This window comes from Tachysurus vachellii, chromosome 2, assembly GCF_030014155.1.
Source record: "Tachysurus vachellii isolate PV-2020 chromosome 2, HZAU_Pvac_v1, whole genome shotgun sequence".
NCBI lineage: Eukaryota > Metazoa > Chordata > Actinopteri > Siluriformes > Bagridae > Tachysurus > Tachysurus vachellii.
Window position 1 is genome coordinate 32,859,072 of NC_083461.1, and position 19,526 is coordinate 32,878,597.

General features: G+C 39.2%; 1 protein-coding gene across 2 annotated transcripts in view; it reads right to left on the minus strand.

Annotated features, from left to right (window-relative positions):
• slit1a (slit homolog 1a (Drosophila)) overlaps positions 1–19,526 on the minus strand; it is an 88,632-nt gene that overhangs the window by 62,799 nt on the left and 6,307 nt on the right. For both annotated transcript variants that reach the window (XM_060864344.1, XM_060864343.1), the window contains exons 2-4: positions 14,660–14,731; positions 13,035–13,106; positions 12,194–12,265 (exon numbers count right to left, since the gene is read on the minus strand). In XM_060864344.1, the coding sequence (XP_060720327.1) occupies positions 12,194–12,265; positions 13,035–13,106; positions 14,660–14,731 (216 nt within the window). The remainder of the gene's footprint in view (positions 1–12,193; positions 12,266–13,034; positions 13,107–14,659; positions 14,732–19,526) is intronic.

Below are 19,526 nucleotides of genomic sequence, written 5' to 3' on the forward strand. Positions count from 1 at the left end.
TAACATGCCAATAGCCAATGTAACAGTCACCATGCATTTTAAAGCCAATTATGTAAACATCCAAGACCATTCCTGGGCTCTGAACTGCAGTCGCAGTCATTAAAAGCACCAACAAAGGCTGTGTTTTCCACACTGTAATGTTTCTTTTAATGAGGCAGACGTGGGTTATGTTCCTTACGATAGAACAGTAATCGCAGTTTCTTTCCACATGATCTATACTACCTTTGTCTTTGTCTTAAGTGGAAGGACATCTATATCTGAAACATCTAGTTATCTTCTCAGAAGGGACTTCCTTTTATTTTAACTCAATGGAGAATTCATCCGAAAATGGCATCATAAAAAATCAGCGACCACCATGCAGCTGTCTTCCATCTGCATTAAATTATCTCAGTTATAAACACTTTCAATATGCATTGAAACCCAAATGCTACTCAAGCATATAATTCCAATAAAACCTGTGAGCCAAATGCAATGCTTAATAATTTTTTTTTTTTTTTTTTAAAGCTTAATAATGCAGTTTCAGCTCTCTGAATCCTGGCTCCAAAACATGGCACAGTACAATGTGTGGTTGCAGCCAGGCAGAAAGATAACTGACTGAAGTCAACAGGACCCCAGCTGTTTGTCTGTACCATCTTTGTCTACGTTTCACTACATCTCAGTGGCTCTTTCCTGGCCTGCGTTAGAGTGCCAGCTCAGGGAACGTGGACAAGGGCAAGGAGCAGACTCAGTGTCTCACAGTGTCTTGTTTTCAAAGGAGCCGGCCATCGCCTGCCAAAAGTAATGCAATACAGTAGATTTACTTTATTTGCTCGCTCTCTCTCTCTCTCTCTGGAAAGACCAAATTCCATGGCCTAGTTACTCCAAACACAAGGTAGATGCAGACTCCAAATATTTAAAGACACTATTCTTCTGCTTGTAATTAAAAGTGGTGTGGCATGCCGTCTCGCTTTCCTGAGCCTGAAGCTTTAAAGCACATGGGGAAACGGGATCATGGGAACAAAGGGCCGTCGGAACTTGTTCTTTCTTTCTCTCTGAGTCTTTGCCCTCTCTTTGACACCCAGATGAAATGTTTGAGCAGAGGAAGAGAAAAAAAGACTGGGATTTATCCTGATGATTCACAATTGCTACACACTCCAAGAGTTAATGATACGTTAGCTAACTCATGAAGTAAATATGTCAACTGTGACTCAAAGGGATAAACGCTTTTATGTATGCAAATCCGGGTTGAGACGAGCCACGGAATAGAACGGAGTACTCGCTCATGGATCTGGTTCTACCAAAGGAAGTCTGAAGAAAGATATAGTCACCTACAATTACAGATCCTCCCGACACTGCACAGCAATCCTACTGGGACCTGCTCTGATTTAAGACATTTATTTATTCACAAAGAAGCTCCAGCAGCCCACATCCATTCCTCTGTGCAGATAGGCGTCTGAGTGACAGAAACCCTAGAGTTTATTTTTCCATGCCCTAGCAATCCTCATTCCTATCTCCACATTTCAGTGCCTTATCTTTTTGCAGGTTCGATGATGCGCATTGCCAGACAACGTGTAGCTTGTAAAAAGCCATGAAGACGTATGAGCTGGTGCATATATTTAGAAAGGTTTTTGATACACGAGATATTTCATTCACTATGTGCTTAGCATGCATAAAAGCAAAAATAAAACACAATGACACAGATTTTGAAATATATCCTATAAGGTACATATCCCATCGTTCACAATCAAGGGAAATAGATTTTTTTTTTCCCAGACACACTAACTAGAAAATTAATTTGCAAGCTTAAAATTAATTCAGACTTCATGAAGACTTTTTTTTTTTTTTTTTTTTTAAGGAGGACCATAAAAATAAAGACGACTTCATTCACCTCAGAAGATTTTACTTTTCCAGGTTCACATCTTTACACACACACACACACACACACACAAACACACACACACGTCACTGATAAAAGGTCTGAAAAACTGAACAGAAACAGCTTGAGCCACAAATTTAAGAATATGCCCTGCAGGCAAACATCTCATTGAGAGTGCATCATGAAGAAAAGATTAGGTATTGATTCACAACCACCCACTATCTAGGCGCAAAGCATAATCTACAATTAAGGAATAATTACATGTTAATTAAGAACAATTTGGGGACTGAGTTCATGTATTTTTTTTACCCACTGTGTTGAAACTGCTTGATTAAATAAACACAAGTAAGGCTTTTATGAGGTCTCTCCATTGAGTGAGTTATGAGGTTTTTTTTTCTTTCTTTCTTTTATGAGAAAAGCACTGGTCTTGCGATCTGCCTCCTGGCAAAACAAAATAGTTAGGCTTCCTAGATTTAATCCTATTAAAATTGATCTTATAAATAATGCAAAGGAATCACAGGCATATTGAAAGCAATTATGAACACCAAAGACTCCAAAGTAGCAATTGTGATACGTTTTGTGGCTCTTTTTATTGATGATTACTGAGAGAGAGAGAGAGAGAGAGAGAGAGAGAGAGAGAGAGAGAGAGAGAGAGAGAGAATTCTAGAAAAGCAGTTTAATAAACCATACATATGAATAAAAGCTTGGTTTTACTCCCCCAACTCCACTATCTCTTTTCAGCATTCACTTGCGTACCCAGTCCCTGAGTGCTTGATGGTCCTTGAAACACTCTTGAAACACATCCTTATACTGTAAATCGGAATTTGACTGACCCTCCAGCGACTAGCCTTGTCAGCCCAAATCAGACTTTGAGGTAGCTTTCTGTGAGCTCTCCAATTGTGGAACCACAGCTGCTTTGTACAAGGCAAAGGGCTCTGTCACATATTTCTGCGTCGCCCGCGGTGGTCTGACTCGGCCAAGATTGACGGACCTTTGCCAGGCCTCGCCGTGGGGTTCCTACAAGAGATGAGTGGGTGCCAAATACCCTCATAAACGAGCAAGGAGGTTCTGAACACGCCTCAGCCCATTGTATCATCTTTATCACGCCTGACCCAAAACCAAATACCCAGGGCCCCCCCCATTTCTTTGGCGACGTAAGCGGGGCTGCACCGTTGCTTAGCAACCAAGAACAATGAGTCCCTGGGAAAGCACACTGCTTATGCAAAAGGGCAGTCTTTTCACTCTGTTGAGAGAAGAGGTGGCAAAGGGGCACTAAGAGAGTAAGTAGGAGAGAGAGACAGAAAGAACAAGACCAGGCTAATTCTCTGACACAAAAAAGTGATATTATCTGCATGTTCATATCTAAAGGCAGTCACAAAGTTGTATTTAGATTTTGAATTAAATTAATGAAATGACCCTAAATCAATAGCTCTCTTTTTTTTTTAGTTCAATTTCTCTGTTTTTTTAATATTCCTCCAGAGTAAGGGGATTATTTCTTATTGCCGTCTCTCAGTAAGCAGCGTGATTGAATTTGTTTAGTTAAATGCCTTTCAACAAGTCCTATTGTACAAATGAGAACATCAACATGTTCTGATTGAGTTTGGCTTTAGACACAAACGAAAGCAAAGAGGGCCTCCCCATGCCACAAGACCCTTTCGACACCAATGCTTCAATCTGTGTGTGCATACAGACAGTTTATTTTACAGATAGAGATAGAGTTGCTTTGTAACACTTTGAAACTCTTGAGGTTATTCCTGATTGGTCCCAGAGCATAAACATACAGTGAATGTGCAGAAATATACAGTCAAATATATTGTACCGGCTAACTGAGAAAGCGTGATGAAATACTAAAATTGACAAATAAGATGCCTAAATGCTTCAGAAAGAGAAAACCTTGCAGAGTAGAACGGTTAAGAGACAGATCTAGGTACCTATTATATGACATGACAAAGTAAATCATATTTCCTGTCGTTTCTATGGCAACTGAAACTACACATATCAGAGGATATGATTACAGTTTACAAAAGACAAAAGATGAACGAATCATTTCATAAAAATATTTCCTGTCATTACACTAAAAATATGATTACACTAATGCAATAATCCAGACATTAAATGTAATGCTAATTTTTAAATTCAAGGCATATCATCCATATCAACATAAACATCACAAAAAATGTCCATGCCTCCATGGTTCCCTGCCATTTGGGAAGCCAAGCAGAATCTTCTAGACACCTGGGATTAAAAGTGAGAAAACAAAGGAAGGCTAAATAAAACAAATACACTCGTACACCCCAAGGGAGTGGCCTGGATGTTATTATTTATATATAATATAATAATATATAAATGTTATTTATTTTTTGGTGTGTGTGAAAAGCTTTAATATTAAGGACATTAAGGATTAAGGATTGTCCCTTGCAAGTGTCCCTTGCAATAAACACATACTTATAGTCAGCTAGGACTAGTTTGGTGGAGCTAAGCATTCTGCCTTAGATAATAAAGACTGGGTAAGGAAAACATTCTAGCGTCTTGTGAGCGTTTGTTTCGTATCTGATCTTCCATTAGACTTTCAGCATCTACCCACTAATGTGCCTCTGTGTAGATGTTTAGCCCAGCACAGATGAACAGCCTGAGCCATGTTTGTTTAGACGACAGCTTTACGGTTTATTGACACATTCAGCAAATGGCAGTGGAAGTGAATGACAACTCCTTTCTGTGGAAGTCTCACACATATCCACATCCTTGCCAAACCGTTTAACTTTCTCCTCTCTGAAAGTGCAGGCTTAAGAGAGCGTCTCCTTCTGCTTCTTGTGCTCTACCCCCTTTTCTCTCTCTCTCATTCTTCTTCTTCTTCTTCTTCAAAAAAGAAGCCAAGTGACAGCCTTACACATAAATGGACCGCATCAACAAAAGTCTGCAGGAGGAAAATCACAGATCAAATGAGATACTGAAATGAATTTGTGATAATCCGATTTTTTTTTTCCATTTTTGAGAGCTAAGTTGTGACCGCACATATTTCATACCTCATTCAGGGCCAATTAAAAGCTGGTACTTCTTTTCTGCCCATCAATAGTGCTTTCCTATTTCATCCTGACAAACCTTATGCTTCATTTGACTAAAGGTCCTAAATGATAATTATTGGCCTTTAACCATCAAAAACAAAGAAATCGCCTCCTCAATTCAGAACGGTTCCTCTACGCTCAGCAAGTGATGTCAAATAAGTATATATTTGCGCTCGGCATCAGCAATAAACAATGGAGCACTTCTTACCAGTAAACAAGTTGTGCTGTATATACAACTAATTTTCTTTAGATCATTTATCATACATACAGTACATATTAGCTTGTTACGTCTAAATATACAATGTTCATCAGTTAGCTGGCTAGCTTTTTGCTGGAATGATGTCATTCCAAGCCTCGACTTCCCACTTTGACAACTCAATGACCGGGCCATTTGTAAGAAGGGGCCCCTAACAACTAACCCCCCACCTTTTCTGATCCAACTGACCCTCTTTTGATCCAACTATATTCTATCCATTTTCTTATACACCTTCTTTAGCACAACTAATAACCATAAAACCCACATTTTTGCCTAGGATATTTATTAACAGAAGGAATGTTCATTTATACAAAGTACTAAATAAATTACCATGGTGTTCAAAACCGGGGGGCACGGTGGCTTAGTGGTTAGCATGTTCGCCTCACACCTCCAGGGTTGGGGGTTCGATTCCCGCCTCCGCCTTGTGTGTGTGGAGTTTGCATGTTCTCCCCGTGCCTCGGGGGTTTCCTCCGGGTACTCCGGTTTCCTCCCCCGGTCCAAAGACATGCATGGTAGGTTGATTGGCATCTCTGGAAAATTGTCCGTAGTGTGTGAGTGCGTGAGTGAATGAGAGTGTGTGTGTGCCCTGCGATGGGTTGGCACTCCGTCCAGGGTGTATCCTGCCTTGATGCCCGATGACGCCTGAGGCACAGGCTCCCCGTGACCCGAGTTAGTTCGGATAAGCGATAGAAAATGAATGAATGAATGAATAAATGGTGTTCAAAACCAAAATGAAGTCCCTCTGATTTGGATTTTTGTAGTAAACCAAACAAGGGGCAAACAAAAAAAACAAACAAAAAAAACTATGAGGACAACTTAGCTTTAGACAGTTTCTTTTTGTCAGATTTAGGGGATTTACAGATTCAAACAACCATGAATGAAAAAATATACTCTGTAACCTCACCCAGACTGTATATAGATGGATGAGTCTGCCCATGGTTACTGCTTCCTGTCTCCACACTATGACCCATAGGGGAGTCTCTATGATAGGATTAGCTGACTATACCATAAAAGACCAAGAATACTGTATGTTTTGAATGGAACCCACTTAGGTTCCTCCCCATGTTGTCTGGGTAAACAGTAAGATGGCAAAGGAAATCTATTCCTCCTCCTGCTAGTGTTTTTTTTTTTCCTTACAAAGAACATAGGGAGGGTCAGGACTTCCCAGCCTATGTAGCAGCTTGTTGAAGCCTGCCTGTGTATTCTCTCCCTCTCCTACTGGGAGGAAAATGAGATCAGTGCCCCACACCTCATCTCTGCAAACTGACAGATACACTGTCAGCTTTGACATTTTGAACTGATAATCAAGACTGCCAAGCTGGATGATTTGCAATTACTAGCTGCACAAATTGAATGCCTTGGTGTTAATCAGCAACTGGACTGAAAATTTTCATTTAAAAAACAGCAAGACCAGTGGGATCTTAGCTATAAATATACATGGCGAAACGACTGGAATGATCATGGAACATTAGAAGCTTTCTAGAGGATGTCTGCCAGTGTGATTTATTACACAGAGATTAAAAAGTTTGTTCTAAAACTAGGACTTTTTTTATTTTATATTTTAGTACACTTTTTCTTCCAAGTGTTTCCATTCTATTTAATCCCACTGTTATGGCTAGATCCATTATTCAGTAAACATGGGAAAAGTTTGGTGCATATTAATCAAGCCTAAATACTAGAACAAACAAGATGTCATTTTATATTATGCTGCATTTCAGGCAAACCTGTCAGACATAGTGATTGTACTGGTATGAGGAAATAACTTAATCCTATTGGTATATCTCTCGTAACGGTGGTTTTCTTCGTTATCAGCACAAATCTCCTTCTCTCCTACAAACATTTGTTTGTTTACCAGTAAGATGTAAACTAACAATTAAGTAAAATGCACCCCAGTCTGAAATAATTGGCGACAGAAGCCTTCTCAACTGCTATAGAATTCACCTGTGATCAGTGATAGCCTACCACATAGTCCTTGTATTAGTGTGTGTGGTGGACTTATAGAAACAACCTACTGTAGATTAAATTTTCAATCCTCATTTAGCTAATAACTAATCCAATGAAGAGTAAGATCATCATCTTGGAAAAGCAACCTTTGACTGTTAGGCAGTAGAAAGCAGAGCTGTATCAAGACTACATCTTCAGCACATCCCCTTGACCCACAATCCCTTGATATATAAAGAAAACATGAAGCGAGATTATTCTTTGTCTTGGCACCAAGGTGGTGAAATGTTCCAGCATAGAAATCTTAAGACCAATTTCTTCACTAAACATTTAACAAATAGTATAGTAGTTATATAAAAATATAAATAGATAATAGTCGTATAAAAATATATAATAAAATTGTATTTGTTGACGTGTGCCTCCCGGTGGTCCAGAAACAGGGTCCTCCGCTCCCGTTGTGGCTGGCCTGGGTTCGATTCCCAGGCAGGGAGCTAACCCAGTCACTGCAGAGCTAACTCTTAGTGCCAGTCCCAAGCCCGTATAAAATGAGACGGTTGTATCAGGAAGGGCATCCGGTGTAAAACCTGCACCAAATCTAATATGGGGTCCACGTGATCTGCTGTAGGGACCCCGGACAGGGAGCAGACGAAAGAACAACAACAGTATTTGTTGATGTACTACATTTTCTTCAACATCATTTAGCTTGAATGAATTTTTAGGCCATGACCTTTTTGTAATAGCATGAGGATAATTTGTTTTATATTGATTTAGGGATTGTTCTTGATGGAGACTACAGAACATGTCTGTATACCACTGCGATCCCACTCTGCAGGGTGGTAGACCTAGGGACTAGGTTGCGAACGTGGTCAATCAGGGTTGTTTCGATTTGTTTCAGAAATGGGACATTAGAACCCTGCCTTTCTATAGAAGGACTCAAAGTACACAAGGCAAAACAAATGTACAACCTTAAGAAAAGATTAACAACTAACAGAAGAGATAAAAGTGCTTGGACAAGGAAAATCAAAGCAACAGAGGGTCAATGTGAGAAAGAATTCAGAATCAGTTAACCAAGAAGCCTTCAAATAGCCAAGTTACAAACATGACAGAATAAGCAAGCATCCATCACCTTTCGTGGTCCATTACCCTTTCTCTCTACAAGTCTTTACTCATCTCCAGCTCTCTTTTTTGGTGTTTAGGCTTGTGTATTGTAGTCGCCTGAGCGTGAAGGCTTAGGAGGAGGTGTTGACAGGACTCAGTAGCACATATTAGTGTAGGCTAACACTAGTCTGCTTGACGCTGGCAGTGTGTGTGTGTGTGTGTGGGCTTCATTTGCCCCTTACTGTTTGCTTGTTTACACACGACGAACAGGAGACAAAACAGGGAGTGGGAGAAGTAGCTTCCTCCGTGCCTTGTTTACACAAATCGCTTAGACATACTGTATTGCTTTTTCAGTCAACTACTCGTACTCATTTGAGCATCACTCATCTCCAGTTCGAACAACCACCACCACATGCTACCCCCATCATATAAACCAAGGATTGTACAACATGTGTTATTGTTTCTCCATGTAAGAGGATGAGGATTCCTTTGACTTCCAGTCAAATTTATTACAGACGACCTGCAAGGTCCAAACTCACATTCGTCAAAAAAAAACAGTAGAACAGCAAACAGCTTGTGAAAATGCAGGATGCTAGAAGTTTATACTCATTCACTGAGAACAAGTCAGTCACTATAAAAGATGTTATTGCTGGCTGCTGAATCATAATTCCAGCCAGTACCAAAGGCTGGATAGTTTAGGTAGGAGCTCTGGGGCTTAGCACCATTAACAGTGCTGCATCCAACCTTTTTAACCCGGATACTGCACTGCTTACTCATCTTGCAAAATTTCTTTGACTTGTTTGCGCCAGAAATTTAATTTACTCTCGTCCTGTCAATTCATAATATCTAGTTACATTTAGGAACATTTGTGTTAAACGCTTATGGTAGGAAGAAGCAGAGAGTGAGCTAGACTTTAAAGATATTCCAGAGATTCCTGGCTTTTCGACTGATCCAGCATGTGGATGTCCTTTGAGAACAGTCATTGAAGCACAGTTCTTGATACCCGCTGATTGAAAGGCTTGATGTTCAAGGCATTATTCGTGAATATTTAACAGCCTATCCATCCTCTGAATTATCGATGAGAGTGAAATACAGAACTGCTAGTATATAGAACTGTTCCACTTTTCACTTATTTAAATACTTTAGACGACAGAGTGGTTTCTAAATTACCCATTTGGTTTCTCTGTACCTCAGATGGTTTTATGGTGTTTCGGTTTTTTTTAAACACACCATCACAGCCCATAAAAGCACCGACAACTCGTAAAATCCACTCTGAACATTGTAGAAGAGCAGGGGACAGAGAGCTGATCGGTTGCTGAAAGCTTATGGGCAGTTAGATGACCTCATTGCTGATTACAGTGTCATTCTTTCTAAAATAAGGTACCTCATTCCAATATGTGGCATGTATTTAACTTTACTTTTATGAATCTTAGAAGAAACAAAAATAACCTTTATGAATTTAGCTTCATGACATGGTCTAAGTTAATTGCTCGTTTTTAACATTTCCAAGGCAAATGAATCATTTTGCCAAGTGTTTCAAATGTCCATTACAATGGAAGTTACAGATTGAATGCCGTGATTCTGGGCCACTTATTTATGACAAAACTTGTGAGTAACCATATTTGTTTATTATAGACATCCGCTGCAGAAAACTGAAAAAAGTTTTAGAATTCTATTAAAAAATGACATTTAAAAGATACCCATCCCTCACTCACATGGGCACACACACAACCTGTGTATTTATGTATTGAAAGCTGTATGCATGGAAAGTAACAGGTAATTCTGTTCATATTAGCAACTGAAGAAGCGATGCTTTATACAAGGCCACTGTAATTTCAAGCTTCCCAGCATCAGCAAGGGTCATAAACCTGCCGACCCTGCTTGCTACCTTCACACATGCACCCGCACAGATGCCAGATGCCATTGCCAGAAGGCACCCATCAAGCTTGCTTTGACCCCTCCTCCCTAAACTCTCTCAAGCCCTTGGTTGTTCTGTACTCACAGTATGAATGCACTAATTACAGGCACAGTATAGGTAAATTACAGGGACTACAGCTTTTCTTTCCTAGCATGGGGGGTAGTGAGTGAGAGGAAAAGGTGCAGCAACAGGTTGTTAATCATAATGGATGCCACCCATTCTTGCTTGTTATTGTTCTGCCAGGTCAGTCGTCGTTCTCGTCACGTTCCCAAGGTCTTGCTATGCACACCTTTGCAATCTCCAAAACAAATCCTATGCTGTGTTACATTGGTCAACAGTTGCATAGTGAGAGTAATGCAAACAGATAACCGCCATGCTTATTAGGTTGAAGTAGCTCCTTGTTTCATATTTGAAAAGCAATAACGACACCTAATCAAGTTGAAAATCCTTCTTACGGACAGTGTAATAAAACCAGTTCAGACCTGCTACAGTAGACGGGAGGCTTTTTTAGAATTGTTACACTCTAAATTCATTAATGCATTACTTCTCAATGAGGAAGGATTAGTGCTCTAAAACAAATAACAGCATCGATTTTTCTAGAAAAGGCATTGTGCATAGCTGGAAGATGCCATTTTTTTGTATAAAAGGAACAGAGAGCAATTTGACTGAGGCTGACCTTGCACTCTCTAGATAGCTCCAATGACTTGGAGCCACTATTTGTGCCAGTATAAAAATGAGCACACACACAAGAGAACGAATGGGGCCAATTAATGCGACAAGAAAACATCTGGGTTAACATTCCACCTAAGGCTAACAGGCTTTTACATTAAATCCAATTGTTAATGACATTGAAAAAAATAAGCATCTTAACAAGCCCCAGTGAGTGCTCCAAGCAAGTGCAAGAGTAAGTGTTCCTTAGGGACAAGAAACATTTTACCGGTATTTAATTTCCTCAACTCAAGTAAGACAGTTCTGTAATTTATTCATACTGCCCTTTGGTGGAGAGCAGACCGTGTTACAGATGTCTGATGACTTTGAGGTTTAGGGGCACTAAGGGTACATTTGATCCTTGATGATTGTGCCATGGTTTCATTCAAAACAATTACATTTGTACTCATTAAGTTCACATCTACTGGTGATGTCAAAATTAAAAAGCTTTGCTGTTTGAAAAAAAAAAAAAGGATGAGGCAATAAAGGATTCATTGTAATTTGCTTATGAAGTAGTTTTCCACAACGACTAAGTCAATAAATGGCTGGTAAATTGTTCAAACAGCTGTTTCTGTTGCCAGAGGCTGAAGTTTAATTCCTGCCTGAAAACATAAAAGTGGAATGATGTGAGGAGAATTTAAAGGATTGGCCTTAGAGAGTCCAATTGTTTATGCATGTCTTTGGGGGAACAGAGGTCTGGAAAAGGAAATGGTTTTACCTTGTCTCAATAAGAGAACATTCCCACCATTGGCTACAGGTAACGTGAACTCATGCGATCAGCAGAAAGGACAGTTCATACCAATTATGTGCAGAAACAGTAGAGGCTTTCAGACTTAAATCTTAGACTTTTGGTTTGCTACCCTGAGACGGAGGTGGGGGGTGGGATGTGGGCATTTTTGATTGCTAGTTTTCCTCTCGAAAGAACAGAGAAACAGCCTGTCCAACCTACCAGAAGCAAAAGTTTATTCTCAGGGCAACTTTTGGCTTCCTACTGCAAACCCCAAATATTTCCTATCAATGACAACATTCATAAAAATGAAGAATGAAATGCCCTTTTCGATCTTCTCAAGCAATTCTGCATTTCCCTACTACTGTACTCACCGGCACACATACACGCACAGGATTTGACCTAATCATATCTGCATAAAAACATCTCTTACAAATCTCTCCGAAATGTACTCTGATATCTATACATTGCTAGAAATTGCATGACCTTCACCTTCACCGCAAATCACATCACAACATGGTTTAAGAATGCTAAAGAATTTCGAGCCATTGTGTAAATAGACACATAAAACCTTAGCCAAGCTGAAGCACATCATAGACAATAGATCTGAAAATGTCAGGAGACTCACAGTCGTGACAAAGCAGCATTCTTCTGGAACAGTAGCTCTGGCAGCTGGTAGAGTTGGTTCCTATTTAGACGTCTAACAGAAACAAAAAGGAAAAAGCTACACTGAAGTCACTACAGTAAACAGGAATACAAATGAAGTGAGAATTATCTGATAGAAAAGGCAGCTGGCAAAAAATTAAGCAAATAACATGGTCAAGGTATTAAAATCTCTTTTACAACGTGCAAAACAAACAAAAAACAGTTGACTGGCATAATTAACAACTGAATGAGACAGATTGTGACTAATTACCAAATGAGACCACAGGTTCTAAGTGTTTACAGTTGAAGGCTTTGCCAGTTAAATCATTTTGGGGGACTTTTATAAAGATCAGTTAATGGTGTTTTTTTTTTTATTTCACATGTTGCATATTAAAGTGAGCAGCTGTACAGCTGCAGTCCTAGTTTCAATAGTTTACCGCAAGATATGCACAGAACTGCAGTGCAGCTGTGATGTGGCTCCACCGTTTTGACAGTGGCTACAGTACATGCTGAAGCCACCATTCCCCCCGTCTGATGAGAGGCTTTTGTAGCATCTCAAACAAGCAAGACTGGCAAATCTGTTTAGTATCATGTAAGCCTAAGCCTTTTTTCCACACATTCTTGGTCGGGTTCCTGGTTGGCTAGTAAATCTAGCCAGGAACCACAGATCACTTGTTCGGTTTTGTTTAGCTTCTTGTTTTTTTTTTTTTTTGGAAGGGGATCTCCTAACAACACTGAGCTTAAAGCTGTTCCTTGCTTTGACCTTAATATTGGTTAGGAACTTGGTTGGCTAGTAGAAGAGACTGCAAAATCAACACACTTACAGTCTCTCTAGTTCTTTCATGTCATCAAAGGCCCCCCGCTCGATGGCTCCAATCTGGTTTTCCATCAGCTGCCTGTGGAGAGAAATCACAGTTGGTGATGGAGATGTGGAGATGTTTGGCATAGCTTGGGTGGATTGGGACAGAGTGCTCTTCAGGTAAGTTTAGGGGGGTGTAGACCTGTTTGTGGAAGGAAATTAGAAGGTGGTGGAATGTTGGCAAATAAAGGGGAATTTGAGGGAGTCTAGCCAGGATAGCGGGTAGGGAAAGGTGCATGGGAGGGCTGGGAGACTGTGGTGGCAGTGTTTGGCCAGTAGACATTGGCTGGTGTGGTCTGGAATGGTGGTGGGGTGTGAACCATGCAGGCGTGCAGCCCTGGGATGTGTAGGCCACCGTCAGCTTTGTGGCTACGTGCTTTAAACTAAAGCTACTTATTCAAAACAGGTCGGGTAAGCCCTTAGAACCACAGGCTTCACATGAACCCTCAACACTGCGCATAATCAGACTCACCACAGGGACTGCAAAAACACTTGCATGTAAAACATTTATTTAAAAAACATTGATTCTTTTGGAAGTGGTGCAATCGAACACCTTGGGAGAGACGCAGACTGGCTTTGAAGAAACAAAAGAGTTGTTCATTAAAAAAATTAGTTTTCGTGAAATAGCCAGTTCCCCCTGAGAGAACATGGAACGAGATGAAGCAATTTGATTTTTATTTCCCTAGGTTGAAACATAATTGCAAGTCACAGATCACGGCATCTTAATAAATAATAGAGTAAATAAATAAACGGATGATCACCATTTGGTTGAACGTTGATTGATGAGAATGTTTTTTTCGCCTCTCTGTCTAGAGCAAAATACATGAAGAAACCAGCTCTTTCTGTAATTGTGATTGTATATATTTTTAAAGATTACTATTTAACCTAACGATAAACAAGGATAGAATTACTTAACAAACCTAGCTTCGTGAATCAGAAGGAACGGATATCTTCTTAGACTTTACAACACGCCGGGCATGGTTTTTAAGACGTAGGCGACAATTCTTTGTTTTCTCAGTGTGCGTGCGAGGCTCGTGACCGTAAGCATAAACCGTTTTTCCTGTAAGCGCCGTCTTCACCAAGGGCAAAGGTTCACACCCCCATTTTCACAGTGAGGCAGCCAAATCCCAGGGGTCAGAAATGTGAGAGTACCCCCCATGCTCCTGCCTCCAAGTTAATCATGTTAACAACCCGCATGGAAATACAGGGGCCGTAGGGAGACCTTCAAGCTCCTTGGGGAAACTGGTGTGTGTGTGTGTGTGTGTGGGTGGGTGGGTGAATGGGTGTGTGTGAGTGAGTGGTTGGGGATATTAACAGCGAGATACTTGTAGAAAGTTGTTTCCATCTTGCCTGTAACAAAATAACAGTATTCCAAAGGGTATGCTGGAGTATAGACTTTAACACGCATAAATACAATGGTGTTCCATTGTACAATACAATAGAATACAATACAATGGTAAAATCCATTAAAATAACACGTTCATCTGTATATAAAGTATAATATATTATAACTTTCACCTCAGTAAAAAGCAATGGTTTTTTTTTTTTGAGGATACCAGGCAAGATACAAGTTATTAAGGAGAGACTTACAGAACACGGAGGTATTTGAGTCCACTAAAATCATTCTTGTTGATGCGGGTGAAGTTATTTCCATTCAGTTCCCTGCAAAAACAAACAAAAAAAAATGTATATTAATATATGGACATTTCCACTGAAATACATGATGGAATCAGTAATCTAATATATGGCACTTGAGACCATGATTGTGTTGCGTGAAAAACAAGAATTTCATTTCTATTAAGCACTTTTACATTGACACATCCTACACGGTATTAACGGTAACGTTTAGTCTAAATCCATAATAATGAATCCTATCGTATTGAGGTCTTATTGAATAGGGTGTTATATTTATTAAATATTTTACATGAATTGAAAATCAATACGAAACTATAAAATGTACATTCTTCCAGAAATGTAGCCATATTTTTGGATTGATTTCGGAAGTCTGGGGTTTTGTGTCAGTGAAGTTTGATTTTGTTGAGCAAAGTTTAGCTAGTTTTGCTATGTTGTGTCAAAGGCATTAAGACAATAAAGCTTTATAAATCGATTTTTCTTTATAAATCAGCTAAAGAAATCAGTCCTCTATCAAAGCACTCTATCTTTAATGGCTGACCAGCCTGTCATGAGGTCGGAGACTCCGACAGGAATACTGACCCTATTGACTACTGACCATTTAAAAAAAATGTGTGAACCAAAAATGAAAATGTTTTATACATTCATGTGATTTTTATATTCTAATGATTATATGATATGTTCTGACTAAACACTGCATTCTGCATTCAATCTTAATATAAATGGTTTAATCATTTAAAACATTTTATGCTAATAAATCTATATTTTTTAATATGTTAAAGCGTTTCTTGCGCTTCCTCTGCAAGGAATTCTGTTTGACTGAAGCAGTAATTCTTTCCCAATTCATGACTAAAAAAAAAAAAACAACGAAAATTTGCCCGTCTATAGCACATCAATGAGGAGCGACTTTTCAACTGTCGACACTCCTAAGCGTTAAAGCAGCTGTGGGATTTGGCTGTGAGCCCCTGCACTGTGTACCAGGTATAAACACACATAACTCTGTTATTATGAGTTCCGTGATGAGATCTGGGGAGTTTTGAGTTAATCCTGTAGCAGTCAAGCCACCACCTTATAAAATGGGCAAAAACACACTTGCATGCAGACACAAAAAGTCATCTTTATTCGTGGACCCATAATTGACTCCTCTTGGTCCATTATAATGACCACTCTTGGGACATAGCTAGAAAGAGAGAACCAGAGAGTGAGAGGTCATTGCAGACAGATGGTCTGTGTACACAGGTGCATGGATAGAGGGAAATAAATAATGGAGTGGGATTCATTAGCTGCAGCCTGATATACACATGTGCTGTTTATTGCTGGGCACTTAATCTAGCTTTTCTCATGGCTTCTCAAGTATAAATCTACTGGGTGGCCCCCTGTACCGGAACCCAAGGGGACTGAAGGCCTTGTGTAAGAGAATGAAGACTTAGCAAAACACAACCAATCACCCTTAATCATGCTAACTGCGTTCACCATCTGCCTGCAAATTGTATTTAACTTACTGACAAGCAAGGTGACAAAAGACTTTATCTGGTGCAAACTTACACACAAACGTCTTCATTTAAATCCCAAAAGAGAGGCTTAATTCACTTGGAAGTAGACTATGTAGATTTGTAAATATGTGGTAGTCCATGTGTTACAGTATCTGCAAAACAGCTGTTTTTTTTTCCCAATTCAAATGAGTGGTCTCTTTATAAAATAGGGACCATTTTATGACTTGTTTAGGGAAGTAGAAAGGGTAATATGTTTTAACAGGGGTGTTGTGCAATGCTACTATCTATATCTGTTGAGTGCTGTAAATATCCCTGTCTGTATATGGATCTAAACTTGGCAGATTGGGAAAAAAAACACAGAGGTAAAAAATGCCACCACTGTCAATGGGACTGTTTTTCTTATCCCATTTGCACACTTATTTTGTTTGTACCTGCCCGCAGTATTTCATGCTAACTATTTGGTTCAGTTTCACAAAATATAAACAAATTAGTAGTCTCATTTAAAGAACTGTAATCCTAACCATTCAATTACTAACGTTACTGCAAATGCATCTTTTTTTTTGTTTCAGTCCTGATGCACTGCTCTACTTCCAACCAGATACCCTGTGAATGGTTCGGATAATCTTTCCATTTAAAAGAAACAAAAAAAGAAAAGAAAAGAAAGTTAGTTGACCTTATATTTGTTTACACGTATTTAGTAACTACAGTGAAACCTGAATAGTTACCAGAGGAATTTAAGTTCATTCCTGATGGTTTAATGGAGTTAAAGTCTGTGAACACACTACTATAGAGAGAAAATGAACTTCCTACCACTGAGACGGTTTATTGCCTTTGCTGGGGTCACTGAAAAAGCATCCAAATAGGATCTTATTCACTAGGTCTACCAGACACTTACACAAAAATTCTGACATTTCCCCCTACTTCACGGGGAACTCCCACTGAAGCGGGTGCAGGAGCCAAACGAGTGCCATTGCCCATTTCCTGTCATCTCATCACAGCTCAACAGAGAGCTGGGGACCTAGATGTTTCATGTCTCCCGAGAGGCCTGATTTCTCAATAATTCAAAGAGCTATAAAGAAGTCCAATGAAAAAAGGCAATATGTTTATTTCTGCCATCTGTTAAAAAATCCCGCTGCGGCAAGAGCTGTATAACATGACATAGAATCTGTGGCAGAGTGTAAGAAATGCATATGCAAGGCATATATTCAGTACATCACTTTTATACAGGGCACTCTAAAACATATATGTGATACAAGGTGGGGAAGCAAATTTTGCTTGGGGATTCTCCAAAGGAAATAAGAGTTTGTTTCCAAAGCCATATATTGGCAGAAGTAGAGGAAACCAAGGAAGATCTTGGGTCAGAGCAACTGTGCAGACAGTGCACCTTGCTGGGCCAACAAGCTGCTGACCATCACATCACACTCTAGCAGACTGCTTTATGCTGTTACGGTTGGCGTTGTTACTCAAAATTCACAGATCTCTGGCAAAAAGTGCTCCAACGTTCTGCTCCACTTCTGTGCTTCCCACAGCTACTTGCTTTGAGCTTCAGAACACTATATGCTAACAGAGCATTGATTTACCCCGAACATCTTTTTTGTTCTTATTCTTGAACCCCAACAAATGTCAGCACATGCTGTGACCGTAGATTGCTCTTTTGATTTATTTGCTAGCACTGAGAAGTTAATACTCTGTGCTTATGTTCTTGCATACCCTGTTCTCCTGACAGATGGAGGTGCCAGCTATGAGATCTTCAGCCAGGCACTGAGCACACTCTAAAGTGAAATACGAAAGATTGTAGCATCTTTGTGCACACCAAGTACAGATATATATATATAAAAACTCAAGTGTTTTATATATATATATATATATATATATATATATATATATATATATATATATATATATATATATACACACACAAGTACAGATATATATATATATATATATAAATATATATATATATATTAATTTCACATAAAATAGAAGAGGACAGAAAAGGGTGAGAGAGAATTGAGGAGAGACGACCCAGTGAGCCAGAACAGACTAGGGACTAAAGCTCAATGACATTGAGAAGCTTTGACCTACATAGCAGACCAGTAAATGCCTGTCTGCACATACAACTCTATGTCTTCCAAAAGAGAGACAAACCAGACCAGGACAAAAATAACTACCAGGAGATAGTGTTAGTATAGTTAATCTAACAAACCCAAATAGATGATCAGTTGTATCCTGTTCTTGCTTTTTTTTTTTTTGCAAGGACAGATTAAAAGCACAGGTTTCATTCATTTAGTCATTGTGAATCATTAGCTTTTAAAATAGAGAGATGAATTAAGTTAAAATGCTGGCTGGATTTTTTTTTTTTTTTTTGGCAGGAACACTTTCTATAATACGTTACTGTTGCAGGTACAGTGCTGACTAAACAGAACTACACTCACTATCAGTGTCAATGAGATTGAACATTGGGGAAAACCCAGGAAGCAAAACACTTGATAGATCACAGTAATACAAAACTAGACCATGCATCACTGTCCTTTAAAGAAAAATGTAATTCTAACAAAGAAAATTATTATATTTAAATATTTTGTCATGTACTTAGTGATTCTGGTATATTTTGTTGGAGAGAAAGATCCAGAATTTACTGTAGCTCTATAACACAGTTACAAGTTTTGACAGAGACTCTTGGTTATTTAATGCACGTGACAGTGTTGACGGCTGCGTTGAGCCTGGAGGGCCTCAATAATTGCATTATGCTCTTTAGATAGAAATAAATCCCAGTCTACTAGTTAATGTTTGATATAAATATACAAATTGCAAATACATCAACATGTAAATGAAAGAGTATTTTCTATTAGAATATACATTTTGGATGCTATTGAAGATCACGTGTTAATAAAACGATTAATACTGAAAAAAAGATATTTTTTATTTTAGAACATTTCAAGTATTAAAACGTATTTGAGAATTTGATAAGCCATCTTTTTATTCAACATGCTTTTACCATTTGTTATCACCAGCCATTATGAAGATCCTGACAAGTCCCTGGAGCAAGAGAACCTGGTAAAAAGGTGTCGTGAGGTAATCGACCACATCAACACTGACCTGCAATGGCCTTGCTTAAATTACCTTAGGAGTGAATGGATTGCAAACTCAATCTGTAGCCATACAGCCAGGGGGGAAAACGAGTCTACTGCCCGATTAGTCTAGACGCTAGAATTGCTAGAGTCATGTTGCAAACCATTGGACTGACCCCCCTGCTTATAGCAAGGCCATCAGAACCAAACTCAGCCATGTGTGAAATAAACCTGACATTTTAGGAGTCACAGATTCACTGC